Source organism: Lagenorhynchus albirostris, chromosome 3 (assembly GCF_949774975.1).
Source record: "Lagenorhynchus albirostris chromosome 3, mLagAlb1.1, whole genome shotgun sequence".
NCBI lineage: Eukaryota > Metazoa > Chordata > Mammalia > Artiodactyla > Delphinidae > Lagenorhynchus > Lagenorhynchus albirostris.
Window position 1 is genome coordinate 30,600,199 of NC_083097.1, and position 14,246 is coordinate 30,614,444.

The following is a 14,246-nucleotide window of genomic DNA, read 5'->3' on the forward strand; positions in this document are numbered from 1 at the left end:
AATAATGCTGACAGTAAGTGGATACTTCCTTTGTACAGCAAAGTTCTAAGCACTTAAAGTGAAATAACTCATTTAATCCTCCTACTTCTATTATCCTCTTTTGAAGATGAGGAAAGTGATACTCAGGGGCACTAACTTCCCCAAAGCCACGGTAAACGGTGGAGCCAGGTTTCAAATCTAGGAAAATCTACTCCAGAATACATGTGTTTAACCAGTATGCCTTCCTTTACCACTGGTTGTGACCTATTCTCCTTCTCAAGGTCATCAGTTGTCTCTCCTACACTTGTCTCATGCCCCAACCATACAAGCTATTAGCAGTCTTTGAATATGACTACTCTTTCATGCATTCCCGCATGCTTTTCCTTCTGTGTGGACCCTGGTCAATACTTAGTACAACTCCATTCTCTTGGTAGTCTAAGTAAATAGTGCCCCTGTGGGTAACGTTGTGACGGACCTGTCTCCATCAATGAAGAACCTTTTCATTTTGCAGGATCCAATTTTTCTCATTGTGAAAGGAGTGCATTTTCTCCTTTTAAAAGCGTTCAGTGACAAAGGGAGAGTTGAATACCTCCTTCCTTATGCTACTTGTGTATCAGTTATATTCCTCTGTTATTTAAAAATTTTTATAACAGCTTTACTGAGATATAACTAATACCCTCAAATTCATAATTTTCAGATATGCACTTCAGTGGCTTTTAGTATAACCATAGAGTTAGTTGTGCAACCATCACCGCTAACTCATTTTAAAACATTTTTATCCTTCCAGAAAGCAACCTTGTAGGCTTTTACTTTCATTCCCTATTCTCCCTCTGCTAGCCTTCCTCCAACTCTTGGCAACCACTAATCTACTTTCTGTCTGTATGGATTTGCCTATTTTGGACATTTCACATCAATGGAATAATACAGTAAGTAGTCTTTCGTGACTGATGTCTTGCACTTAGCATAATGTTTTCAAGGTTCATCCATGTTGTGGCATGTATCAGTACTTCATTACTTTTTTTTTTTTTTGCGGTACGTGGGCCTCTCACTGTTGTGGCCTCTCCCATTGCGGAGCACAGGCTCCGGACACGCAGGCTCAGTGGCCACGGCTCATGGGCCTAGCCGCTCCGCGGCATGTGGGATCCTCCCGGACCGGGGCACGAACCCGTGTCCCCCGCATCGGCAGGCGGACTCTCAACCATTGCGACACCAGGGAAGCCCACTTCATTACTTTTTATTGCCAAATAATATTCTATTATATGGACATACTACATTAAAAAAATGCATTCATTAGTTGATGGACATTGAGTGTATATATTTTTTGGCTATTATGAATAATGTTACTATGAATATTTGTCTAGAATTATTTGTACAGATGTATGTTTTTGGGTTTTTTGGGGTGTATATCTAGGAGTGGAATTGCTAGGTCATATGATAACTCTATGTTTAACATTTTGAGGAACTGCCAAACTGTTTTCCAAAGTAGTTGCACCATTTTACAATCCCGTCAGTAGTCTGTGAGGGTTCAATTTCTCCACATCCTCACCAGCACATTTTATTGTTTGTCTTTTTGATTATAGCCATCTTGGTGGATGTGATGTGGTATCTCACTGTGGTTTTGATTTGTATTTCCCTAAAGAATAATGATGTTGAACGTTGTTTCATGTGCTTATGGGCCTTTTGTATGTCTTATTTGGAGAAATGTCTCTTCAGCTCTTCTGCCTGTTTCAGTTGGGTTATTTATTTATTATTGAGTTATAAGGGTTCTTTATGTATTCTGGACACAAATTCCTTCTTGGATACTGTAAGGCCAACTGGCCCGAGGCAGGGGAACACAATCAGATTCACAGGTTGCATCAGACTGAAACTCTCCGGACCACCCAGTTCCAGAAACTGACCTGGAGACATTCCGGACCACCCAGTTCCAGGAACTGACCTGGGGACTTTGCACCCGGCCCCGCCTTCCCGCCTTTCGAGGGGCGGGACTAACGGTCCCCCAGGATACCCGAAAAGACCACCAAATAAGGAATACCCTGCGCCCTCCCAGATTCACCACACCGCTTTCCCTTCTTCCCCTATAAAATCTTGCCGAACCCTCGCCCGGGTGCGACTTCTCTGGCCCCTTTCTCTCGGACCAGTGAACCTCGCCCAGGAGCGCTCCCTAATAAAGCTCACTTGAAGCTTTCCTCTGTTTCGCGGTGCCGTTTGTTAAGATCCGACCTTATAGGTACTTGATTTGCAAATATTTTCTTTCATTCTGTGGGTTGTCCTGTCACCTTCTTTGATGGTGTACTTTGAAGTATAACAATTTAAAATTTTGGTGGAGTCCAGTTTGTCTGGTTTTTCTATTGTTGCTTGTGCTTTTGGTGTCATATCTAAGTAGCCTAACCCAAGGTTGTGAACATTTACTCCTATGTTTTTTTTTTTTTTCCTGCGAGTTTTATAATTTTAGTCACATTTAGGTCTTTGGTATATTTTGAGTTAAGTTATGTGTATGATTTGACATAGGACACTCTCCTATTATTGTACTTGTCACAGCTATGATAAAATGATCATTGTTGTGATAGTTATTTGTTTACAAGTGTGCACCTTCTGTAGTTCCTGAGCTCTATGAAGACAGTGCCTGTGTCTTCCTTATTTGGGGTTTCCTGGTGTTTAGCATATAGTACCTGGCACTTAGGCTTTATTAGGTACGGCTTACAGTAAGTCTGTCTGTGGCCTTGAATGTTTTATCTTGAGGATACGGAAAAATGTTTAAGAGTAGACATAAAATATAAATAGTTAATAAATACGTCCCCATATTTTAGAGACGATGGATAAACTCTGCTTGTGTATTTTTTTTTTCTCATGGATTTCATGTTAATTTTCTTTTAAAAACAAACTGTCATTACTAGGTGATTTATATCTTTAGTTAAGAATGAATATATTTGAGCATGAACTGTATGTCAGACACTGTGCTAAGTACTGAAGATGCAAATTAAATAAGACTTAGTATCTGTCCTCAAGGATTTTACAGACTAGTGAGGAGATGACAAGTAAATAATCTGCTTTTGTTCTCTAGCAAGAAATGCCCAAGAGCAATTTAAAATATTTTGTTGTATTAGTGGTGGCTTTAGACATTATGGAAAATATGATGGAGTGTTAATAATTTGTTCCATATTTGGTGGGATGAATAGGGTGTAGAATTGCTAGAGCTAGGACTGTAGAATAAATACAAGAGAATCTATACAGATTGGCTTTGGGGATGCCTTTAATTTTCACTATACCTTTTACAGTGTGAAGCATATACATGCTTTTGCATGTACGCAGAGTTACATTAAATAATATATGGTATCTATTCTGCAGTGTTAGTTTTCAAGAGAGCTATAGTAGGGGAGAAGGATTAAAATATATTTTTTCTCAGTACGAGGTGAATTTGATAAAAATTTATTATGTCTCAAGCTTCTTTTATTTTTCCAAATAAATTAATTCTCACTAATTTGACTGATACCTTGACATTTTTTGTAGTCAAAATTAGTACAGTCTGTACATCTTTAACTGAATATCAAAAGATTGCCCAAGTATAACTCGATTTTTATAAAAAACAGTTATGAAATCTTAACCATAACTCAAAATACTACAGTGTATAACCCATGTTGAACTAATTCTGCACTGCATATCTAAGATTCTGAAAGTTGGTGAAACTTTTCTATCTCAAGGCATTTTATACCTGGTCTCAAACGTGTACTTTCAGGATAAAACCTTTATAGCCATAGTCTCGTAATGTCTTACTTATAATGGGGTTGTAGTTATAAAGTGTTGTGGCACATTAACTCATTTGGTCATCATGGCAGCTCTGCGAAGCTAACAGGGTAAGTGTTACTATAGAGGAGGCATTATGTTGTAATGATTACGTGCACAGACTCTGGGGCCAGACTTCTAAGTTCAAATTCCCTCTCAGTCACTTACCAGTTATGTGACCGTGGACAAATTACTTAACCTCTCTTTGCCTCGGTGTCCTCATCTTTAAAATGGGGTGATAATAGGACCTATTAGAGAGTTGTTGTGAGGATTAAATTACTTAGTATATATGTGGTGCCTTGAGCAGTGCTTGGCCCATAGTATGCATGTATATGCTAGCTGTTACTATTATTATTATTATTTATATACAGTAGATGGTTAAGGAAATAGAGGCTCTATGAAGAAGGGATTTTTTCATTCTTACCACTAGTAAGTAACAATCCAGATTCCTGTCCTGCTGTTGCCTTGACTGTTTAAAACAATATGAGTTTTATTAAGTACCTGTTGAATGAATGGTTGTATGAATTGGAAAAAAAATCCCATGTTGCCTGGCAGTTTGGAAAATTGAATTATAGAGTAAGATTTTTGCTTAATTGAAAGTTAAATTTGACTTCCAAGATTTTCCAATGAAAGAGAAAGACAAATACTATATGATATCATTTATATATAGAATCTAAAAAATAATACAAATGAATGTATATGCAAAAGAGAAACAGACTCATAGATACAGAAGACAAACTTGTGGTACCAAAGAGCAGAGGGAAAGGGGGAGGGACAAATAAGGGGTATGGGATTAACAAATACAAACTACTATATATAAAATAGATAAGCAACAAGTATATACTGTATAGCACAGAGAATTATACCTGTTATCCTATAATAACCTATAATGGAGTATAATCTGCAGAAATACTGAATCACTATGCTGTATGCCTGAAACTAACACAATATTGTAAATCAACTATACTTCAATAAAATAAAAGAAACATGTTACATGTTAGTCTTCCTGTTCCGGGGTAATAAAAAATTAACAAATGGAAAAAAGAGATTTTCCAGTTGAATATCTTTTTTTAGGTTATAGAAATTATCTTAAGGTATAAAATGTAGCTCAGACAATATACTATCAAGCTGTAATAGGACTGGTGAACTTGTGTTGCAGTAAAGTGGTAATCTCAGAAAACTTTTGCTTCTCATGCTTTATTATTATTATTATTTTGGCCATGCCACGCAGCTTGCAGGATCTCAGTTCCCTGACTAGGTCACGGCATTGAAGGCCTGGAATCCTCACCACTAGGTCACCAGGGAACTCCCTGCTTCTCATGCTTTAATGTGCACATAAGTCTCCTGGGGACCTTATTAAAAAGCAGATTCTGGTTTAGTAGGTCTTGGAGAGGTCCAACATTCTGAATTTTAACAAGTTTCTGGGTGATGCCCCTGGTGCTGCTCTGTGGACTGTACTTTTTAATTTTTATTTATTTATCTATTTATTTTGCGGTACGCGGGCCTCTCACTGCCGTGGCCTCTCCCGTTGCAGAGCACAGGCTCTGGACGCGCAGGCTCAGCGGCCATGGCTCACGGGCCCAGCCGCTCCGCGGCACGTGGGATCTTCCTGGACCGGGGCATGAACCCATGTCCCCTACATCAGCAGGCGGATGCTCAACCACTGCGCCACCAGGGAATCCCCTGGACTGTACTTTGAGTAGCAAGGCATTAGAGAGGCTTCTATGAGAACAGTGGCACTATCAGACTGAGGTTTGTATTAATCTTTACTCCACTTATAAAAGTGTTTTGTTTCCCAAAAGAATCATTGTAACAAATTCTTATTCTTTGTAGATAAGAGGCTAAGGACTTGAAGTTTTGAGGGGATAATTAGTTCAAGTTGTGAAGATGTGAGAATGGTGTGTACATTGTTGCCACTGACATGGTGGAAGTGGGCCTTTTTTAGGAATAGGACAAATGGTGAAACCCAGGGACTCCAGTCTGAGCTGGTGAAAATTTCCCTCTTCCTTTATAGTTGTAAAGAAAAGCCTTCTCTTTTGGGTAGGGGTAAAGAAGTGGGAGGGGAGAGTTTCATTATAGGGGTCTTAGAAAGCCAGGTTGTTCCTTTTTAATTCTGGCAAGCTCAACCTCTGTTCTTCTGTTCCTGCCTGGAGTGGTTAATTATGTGGGTAAGGGTGGGATCTTAATGCCTACATTGATAAGTAATCAATGAAAAATAAATACCACTGCAAATGATAGGAATATTGATAGGCTCTTTAGAGATTAATATCTTTTGAGAAATGATCTGCTTTTTGATTATGTATGAAACTTTTTTGTTGTTTTTTTAATGATATTTATTTTCTAGCTTTATTGAGGTATGACTGACAAATAAAAATTGTATGTATTGATACTTAACATGTATAATGTGATGGTTTGATATATGTATACATTGTGTAATGATTACCACAATCAACTTAATTAACACATCCATCGCCTCACACAGTCATCTTTTTCTTTTTTTTGGTATGGCAAGAACACTTAAGATCTATTCTTTGAGCAAACTTCAAATGTACAGCACAGTGTTATTAACTGTAGTCACCATGCTGTACCTTTGATCCTCAGAACTTATTTATCTTGTAACTGAAAGTTTGTACCCTTTGACCAGAAACTTCTTAAAAACATTAATTTTTCTAAACTTAACCTGGAATAACATTCTACAAATGAAAATTTCTAAAACAATATGTGTGATGCTCTGAGAAGTTACAATTGGGACTAAAGGTGGTGGAGAAACATTGAAACTTCTCAGTGAGAAATGCAGTAGGAAGAATAATATCATGGTAGTGAGCAGTGTGGAGTAAAGTAAAGAAGATGGAAGTCAGGGAAGGACATAGGGTAGTGTTCTTAGTTCCAGATGTGAGTTTAAGGTAGACCGTGTCATCATAGAATGTCATGAATTACCTGGTCCAACTCTTTCACTTTTACAAGTGGAAAAGCTGAGATTCTATACAGTTAAATGGCTGAGTGAAGATTACAAGTGGCAGTTAACGTCAGAGTCATGTCTAGATTTCAAGTCTTTGAACTTAGAGAGCAAATAAGAATAAAAGCTGACATATTCATAAAATTTTAGGGTGTTAGGAAATGACAGGGTGTATTTTCATGGTAGCTTTGAAAATAAATGTCATTTGATATAAATCCTGTTGGCTAATTACCTGCCATTGTTTTATGATAAATAAACATAGAAAATTGTCATCTTTGTGTTTATTGCTAATGTCATGTTTTTTTAAAAAAGTGATTTCTGATAAAATATAAGAATGAACTATCCTTTTCGAGTTTCTCGGCCCTCACACAAGTATAAAAATTATCTAACAGTGTGCTCTTAAGTCATGTTACTAAGAAATGTTCTCTAAGATTTCAGCTTGCAATAGGGCATAAATGGTTTGAAGGTAATTTAGAAGTGGTTTGGGAATACTGCTAATTGAAGGATTGGAACCAGCTGTGAGATTTAGCTAGAAAGTTGTCTTTCCTTCCTGCAATATTTTAGACATGTAACTTTACATTTTTGGAGGAAGATTTTAAACATTGGATAAATGATTTTTTTTGACGCTTACCTAACATTTATTAGAGTATTGAGAAGTATTCAGGCATAAGAGTATGCATCTTTTAATCTTTTTTTGTTTGCTTATGTGTGTTGTGTCTATTAAAATTTTTTTTTAGTTTTGGCAAAATACACATAATGTAAAATTTACAGTCTTAATCATCTTTTAAAATTTATCTTATTTTATTTTTAAAAATTAATTAATTAATTAGCTTATTTTTGGCTGTGTTGGGTCTTTGTTGCTGCACTCAGGCTTTCTCTAGTTGCGGCAAGCAGGCATCTCATTGCGGTGGCTTCTCTTGTTGCAGAGCACGGGGTCTAGGTGTGCAGGCTTCAGTAGATGTGGTGTGTGGGCTCAGAAGTTGTGGCTCGCAGGCTCTAGAGTGCAGGCTCAGTAGTTGTGGTGCACAGGCTTAGTTGCTCCACGACATGTGGGATCTTCCCGGACCAGGGACTGAACCTGTGTCCCCTGCATTGGCAGGCAGATTCTTAACCACTGAGCCACCAGGGAAGTCCCAGTCTTAATCATTTTAAAATGTACGGCTCTGTAGTGTTACATTGCTGTGCAGCCAGTCTCCAGAACTTTTTCATTTTTGCAAAACGGAAACTCTATACCCATTAAATGACAACTTTCCATTTCCACCTCTTCCCCCAAACTCTGGCAACCACTGTGCGTTCTGTCTCTATGAATTTGACTACTCTTTATACCTCAGATGAGTGCAATTATACAGTATTTCTTTTTTTGTGAGTGGCTTATTTCACTTAGCATAATGTTCTCCGGGTTCATCCATGTTGTAGCGTGTGTCAGAATTTCCTTCCTCTTTAAGACTGAATAATATTCCACTGTATATTTATACCACTGTTCCTTCATCCATGGATGGACACTTGAGTTGCTCCTACCTTTTGACTATTGTGAATAAAGCTGCTTTTAACATGAGTGTACAAACACCTCTTTGACACACTGCTTTTCATTTCTTTGGGGTATATACACCAATGGAATTGCTGAATCATAAGGTAATTCTTGTTTAAGTTTTTTTAAGAACTACCATACTGTTTTACATAGCAGCTGCACCATTTCCCTCCAGCAGTGTATGTGTTCCAGTTTCTGTTCATCTTTGCTAAGAGTTATTTTGTTTTTCTTTTTTTCCCTTAAGTATTAGCTTTTGCATTGGGTATGAAGTGGTATCTCATTGTGGGTTGTTTGGTTTTTTTTTAAATAAATTTATTTATTTATTTTTGGCTGTGTTGGGTCTTCGTTGCTGCGTGCGGGCTTTCTCTAGTTGTGGCGAGCGGGGGTATTCTTTGTTGCGGTGGTTGGGCTTCTCATTGCAGTGGCTTCTCGTTGTGGAGCACAGGTGCACGCACGGGATTCAGTAGTTGTGGCGCATGGGCTCAGTAGTTGTGGCATCGGGCTCAGTAGTAGTGGCTCGTGGGCTCTAGAGTGCAGGCTCAGTAGTTGTGGCACATGGGCTTGGTTGCTCCGCGCATGTGGGATCTTCCCGGACCAGGGCTCGAACCCGTGTCCCCTGCACTGGCAGGTGGATTCTTAACCACTGAGCCACCAGGGAAGCCCTCTCATTGTGGTTTTGATTTGCATTTCCCTAAGGATTAGTGATGTTGAGTCTCTTTTCATATGCTTGTTGGTCATCTGTATAACTTCTTTGCAGAAATAACTATTGAAGTTCTTTGCCAAATTTTGAATTGGGTTTTTTCCACTGTAGTTGTTGAGTCATAGGAGTTTTAAATATATTCTGGATATTAACACCATATCAGATATATGATTTGCAGATATTTTCTCCCGTTGTGTAGGTTGCCTTTTCACCGTGTTAATTGTGTCTTTTGATGCCTCAGTGATCTTTTTGAAATCTCAATTTTTATCAAATTACTCTACATGGCTCAGAGCTTAAATTGCAGATTCTTGGCATTGTATACAATCTGGCTCATAATGAACTCTCTGGGTTAACATTAAAAATAAAATACCCCCCCCCCACCGACGCCACACATCCTTCTCCTTCTTCCTGCCCAGGAATTTAAACTCTAGCCAGGCAAAAATATTTGCAAATCAGAAAGTGTCAAGATTCATCTTATTCTCGCCTAGATGCCCTCCACATTCATCTAGGGAACTTCTGTTTTTCCAAAAGCATCTCAAACATCTCTTGTATGAAGCCTTTTCTAATCACTCTCTACTTCTCCAGGCACAGTGGAATTGAGTGCTGAACCCTGTGTATCCTTCTGTCATAGCATCTGAAACATTTTAGTTTGCCTGTTTGTTTACCTGTCTGTTTTGCTTTGCTGGACTGATAGTTCTTCATGAGCAGAGTCTTTGTTATTGGTCTTTTTATCTTTAACTTAGTTCCTGGTATGTGGTATGTAGTATATAATTAAATAATACATGCTGTTAAGTGAATGTGTGATTAGTGAGTGAGTGAATAAATGAATTAATTTTAAGAGTTACACCAGAATGGACTCTAATTCTGGTTGCTTTTGGTTCTGCACTGGTAACTCTTTCCAAAGTGGTTTCTGGGAGAAAGTGGCACTCATTTTCAAACTCCTGGTTGGAAATCCCCATTCTCTGTCCCAACTGTTAGCCACTTTGTGGTAGATCTTTATTACTGAGTAGACTTTTTATTTTGACTCATACTACTATACATATATAACTTCTAAAATTTATGACATATTACCCCAGAAAGGTAATAAATGATTTGCAAGTCTTTTGAAAAACACTACAAGGATGTATGTATAGTATATCAGATGGAATTGCTCATGTTATTCTAGATATGTTTGCTATCATTGTTCTTACTGGGGTAAACGAAAGAGCCTGGGAAATAATCCTTTGGTTGGCATTTAAAACCAAACCAAAACAAAAACTGGTATCTTTTCCTCTCTTCCATTAAGACTGTAGCTCTTGTTATGAATTTTGGTAATAAATGACTTCATTTGAAGTCTTGTAGTTTATGATGTCCCCTGGCAGGGAAATCTTGAAAATATTTTACTGTTACAGCAAATTTCACACTGAGCCATATTTCAAAAAGTCATTAGTAAAAGTTCTGGAGAAAGAACAGTCACCATCAAGTGATATGCTACCAAAAGATGGATTGCTACTATTTTAGATGATTTAGTTGTGCCAATTATATGGGCCTTTTATGAGTTATGCCCTACATGATTTCCAGTAAAACTTTGATTTTAAATTTAAACAATACTTATTTAAACATTTAATTCATTCCTAATATAAATACTGAGCTGTTCTGTATTCTTGTAAGTTTTTTCTTTAAATGTCAGAAATTGTCTGTATATAGGCACGTTCTGCATTGAATTCAGTGAAATAATTTTCATCCTTCCTTCTGGTGACAGTGTTTTTCTTTCCTGAGTGATGAAAAAGGAGTTGGTTATGAAATGATACTATAATAGATTTTTCTTTAAGTAAAATATTTGAACTGTTCTCCTGTTTCTTTCAGGAGTACTTAGCACCTTTACATGAGTTTTTATTACTTACAAATATTGTCAACTGCAAAGGGAGCAGTGGTTTACATAATTTAATGTAGGGGTAGTCCAGAATCCATTTGTTCAACTTTTAAATTATTTTGGAATTTGTGTTGGAATATTGGTATCTCCAATATTGTTGTGTGCAGGACTTTCCAAAACATATTAAACCATAGTGTAACGTCTTTGTCTTGAAATAAACTGCAAATTCTCCAGCAGTTCCTTGGGTTACTATGAGGTAAGTGTTTTTGTTCAGTGCCTCTTGGTTCCTGATCTCCTTCTTTACTGATCTATGGTGGTAATCAACTATAGCCACTTCTCAGATGCAAATAGTTTAAGACAAAATTGCCTTTATTTCTCTATACTTGCAACTTTACATTTGCTTTTAGTCTGGGATAGAATCATTTGGTCTTCAAAGGTTTTCACTTTTGGAAAATATGACTCTGACTCACCAGGCTCACCTGATGGATAGCACCTACCGGTTCTTCTTTATGGACATAAACATTAATGTTTGAGGTAAATTAAAAATAATCTAATGTGATTTACGAGGTAGACATTGTAAGGGCCATTAATACACTCCAAAAACTCTTGTGTCTGCCATATACCAGGTGTTTTGTGGATTGGGGACCCAGAGATGATATATATACACGGTCTTTAAGAAGCATCTCTTGAGTTTGGTTATGGAGTGGTGTGGAGGGAGACTGGTCAAAAATTACAATGTATTATGATAGGTTCTGTGATAGACAAGGAGAGGGTGTCATGGGAGTGCATGGAAGGGTCATTTAACCCAGAGTTTGAAATGTTGAGAAATACTTCCAGGAGCAGGTCACATCTGAATTGCGTCTTAAAGGGTGAGTAGGAATTAGCCAAGTAAAAAGGAAGAGAAGCCTGGAAATAGACTAAGATAATATGACAAGAGAGACAGGAGGTAAGCCTTAGAATAAATGGTGGCTGTCATTTATTGAGTACCTACTTTGTGCTGAACTCTGTGTTATGAGCTTTAAACCACTTACCTCACAGTAACCTAAGGGGCAGGTGCTATTATCCTGTTTGCAAATGAGGAAACTGAGAGTCATTACTCTCCTGAGGTTATGACAAGGTTAATGAGTATCAGAGCTTGATTTTAAAACCCTAGATTTTCTGGCTTTTTGTCAAGGCTGTTTCCTCCCAAGAAAGAATAGTTTCAAATTGGAGGAAATAGTTAAGTAGTTATCATGCTGATGAAAGGTCAGACGTGCAGATTAAGTTCTGAAAAGTGTCCTGGGACATTTATAGTGACTTATTTATTCATTCAAGAAATATTTACTAAGAGTCCTTTAAGTACCAAGAACTGTGCTAGGTATTGGGAATTAAATGACAGGTGCCAAAGTGGTAGAGGTAGAGGGGTGGAAGAAAGTAGAGACAATGAGTGCAAACTGTAGTGTGAGGAAACTTGATTGTAAAGGAAAAGATAGTGGTATAGCAGTAAACCTAGGCGAAATTGGGGTGTGTGTGTGTGTTTTAATATGGGATGTACTTTTTTTTAAAATATAAATTTGTTTATTTATTTTTGGCTGCGTTGGGTCTTCGTTGCTGCACACGGGCTTTTCTCTAGTTGTGGCGAGTGGGGGCTACTCTTCGTTGCGTTGCATGGGCTTCTCATTGCAGTGGCTTCTCTTGTGAAGCACGGGCTCTAGGTGCGCGGGCTTCAGTAGTTGTGGCATGCAGGCTCAGAAGTTGTGACCCATGGCCTCTAGAGCACAGGCTCAGTAGTTGTGGCTCATGGGGGCTTAGTTGCTCCACAGCATGTGGGATCTTCCCAGACTAGGGATCGAACCCGTCCCCTGCACTAACAGGCAGATTCGTAACGACTGCGCCACCAGGGAAGTCCCAATATGGGACGTACTTAAATTGTTCATATTCTGAGGAGAAAGAGCCATGGTAGGGGAAAGATTTAAGATAAAATAGAAAGAACTAGTGATTGATTGGTTCATCAAGGATCCTAAAGAAAGAGGGAAGTTAGGGACCAAATTCTGTAGATTGCACGTTTTTGTTTGTTTGTTTATTTGTTTTGGGCATGCAATGTGGCTTGTGTTACATGGCTTGTGGGATCTTAGTTCTCCAACCAGAGGTTGAACTTGGGCCCTTGGCAGTGAAAGTGCAGAGTCCTAACCACTGGACCACCAGGGAATTCCCTGAACATGTTTAATTAAGTGGATTGCAAGATAATCCTAACATGAATTTGTAATGGCTGTAGAATTTTAGTATAACTACGCTGCTCTTGGATAATGGAGACTTGACTAAACAATGAAACTTCTTATTTAAAAGATCAGTGTGTGACCTCTTATGTCTGATTTATGCATCCATCTTCTTCATCCCTCAGTTATTCTGTCCATACCCTTTGTAACATAGCATGTATTATATTGAAGTAGAGTCATTGATGTTTCCCTCTTAGACCATATGCTTCTTGGGAGGAGAGAGGAGTAGAGGCTGCGTCTAACGCCACTTAGCATCTGGTATAATCTCACTTTAATAAAGCCCTGCTGAATCGATGAATCAGTGAATGACTCTGTTCCTTATTTGTACCATTTGAATATCAGTTTTTTGTTTTTTAATCTTTTATGGGTTAAAAGGTATGTATCTATCCTGTGCAAATTTTGTTGTGTGTTATAAATTAAGTACTTTAAGGTATGCCCAAGTACCAGTGAAAAGAGGACTTTAAAAATTTTCCATACAGGGAGGACCTTATGGTTTCATACAACCTAAAGAATATCTTAGGTTTATCTTTTTAGAGATTTAAGATAAATTTATTATCAGCTCAAAGTGACCAATTGTAATCTATCTAGAAGTGCAGACATAAGATATGCTTGCACTTTAAAAAATATTTTAATTTAATTTAATTTTTATTTATTTATTTTTGGTTGCATTGGGTCTTTGTTGCTGCACACGGGCTTTCTCTAGTTGTGGCGAGTGAGGGCTACTCTTCATTGTGGTGCGTGGGTTTCTCATTGCAGTGGCTTCTCGTTGAGGAGCACAGGCTCTAGGCGCGCGGGCTTCAGTAGTTGTGGCACATGGGCTCAGTAGTTGTGGCTCGCGGGCTCTAGAGCGCAGGCTCAGTAGTTGTGGTGCACGGGCTTAGTTGCTCCGTGGCATGTGGGATCTTCCCGGAGCAGGGCTCGAACCTGTGTCCCCTGTATTGGCAGGGGGATTCTTAACCACTGTGCCACCAGGGAAGTCCCACACTCACACTTTTTCCTTCCTATTTTTTAAAGTTTTGTGTTAAAAAGTCAGTGATGCAATTTTTAAAAATTAAATTTCCTGGGAGTGTGGTATGTAGTTCCCCCAAATATGTTATATTACTCATCAATGTCATGGAATTTTCTGTTTTCAGAATCCTGTCCAAAAGATCCCTGACTCGCATGAGATAACGCTGAAGCATGGCACTAAGACAGTA

At 38.3% G+C, this 14,246-nt stretch overlaps 1 protein-coding gene across 2 annotated transcripts in view; it reads left to right on the forward strand.

The window, feature by feature from the left end:
- The window catches only part of WDR70 (WD repeat domain 70), a 311,717-nt gene that overhangs the window by 39,083 nt on the left and 258,388 nt on the right, over window positions 1-14,246 (forward strand). For both annotated transcript variants that reach the window (XM_060146975.1, XM_060146976.1), the window contains one exon: window positions 14,184-14,243. In XM_060146975.1, coding sequence (XP_060002958.1) covers window positions 14,184-14,243 — 60 coding nt within the window. The remainder of the gene's footprint in view (window positions 1-14,183; window positions 14,244-14,246) is intronic.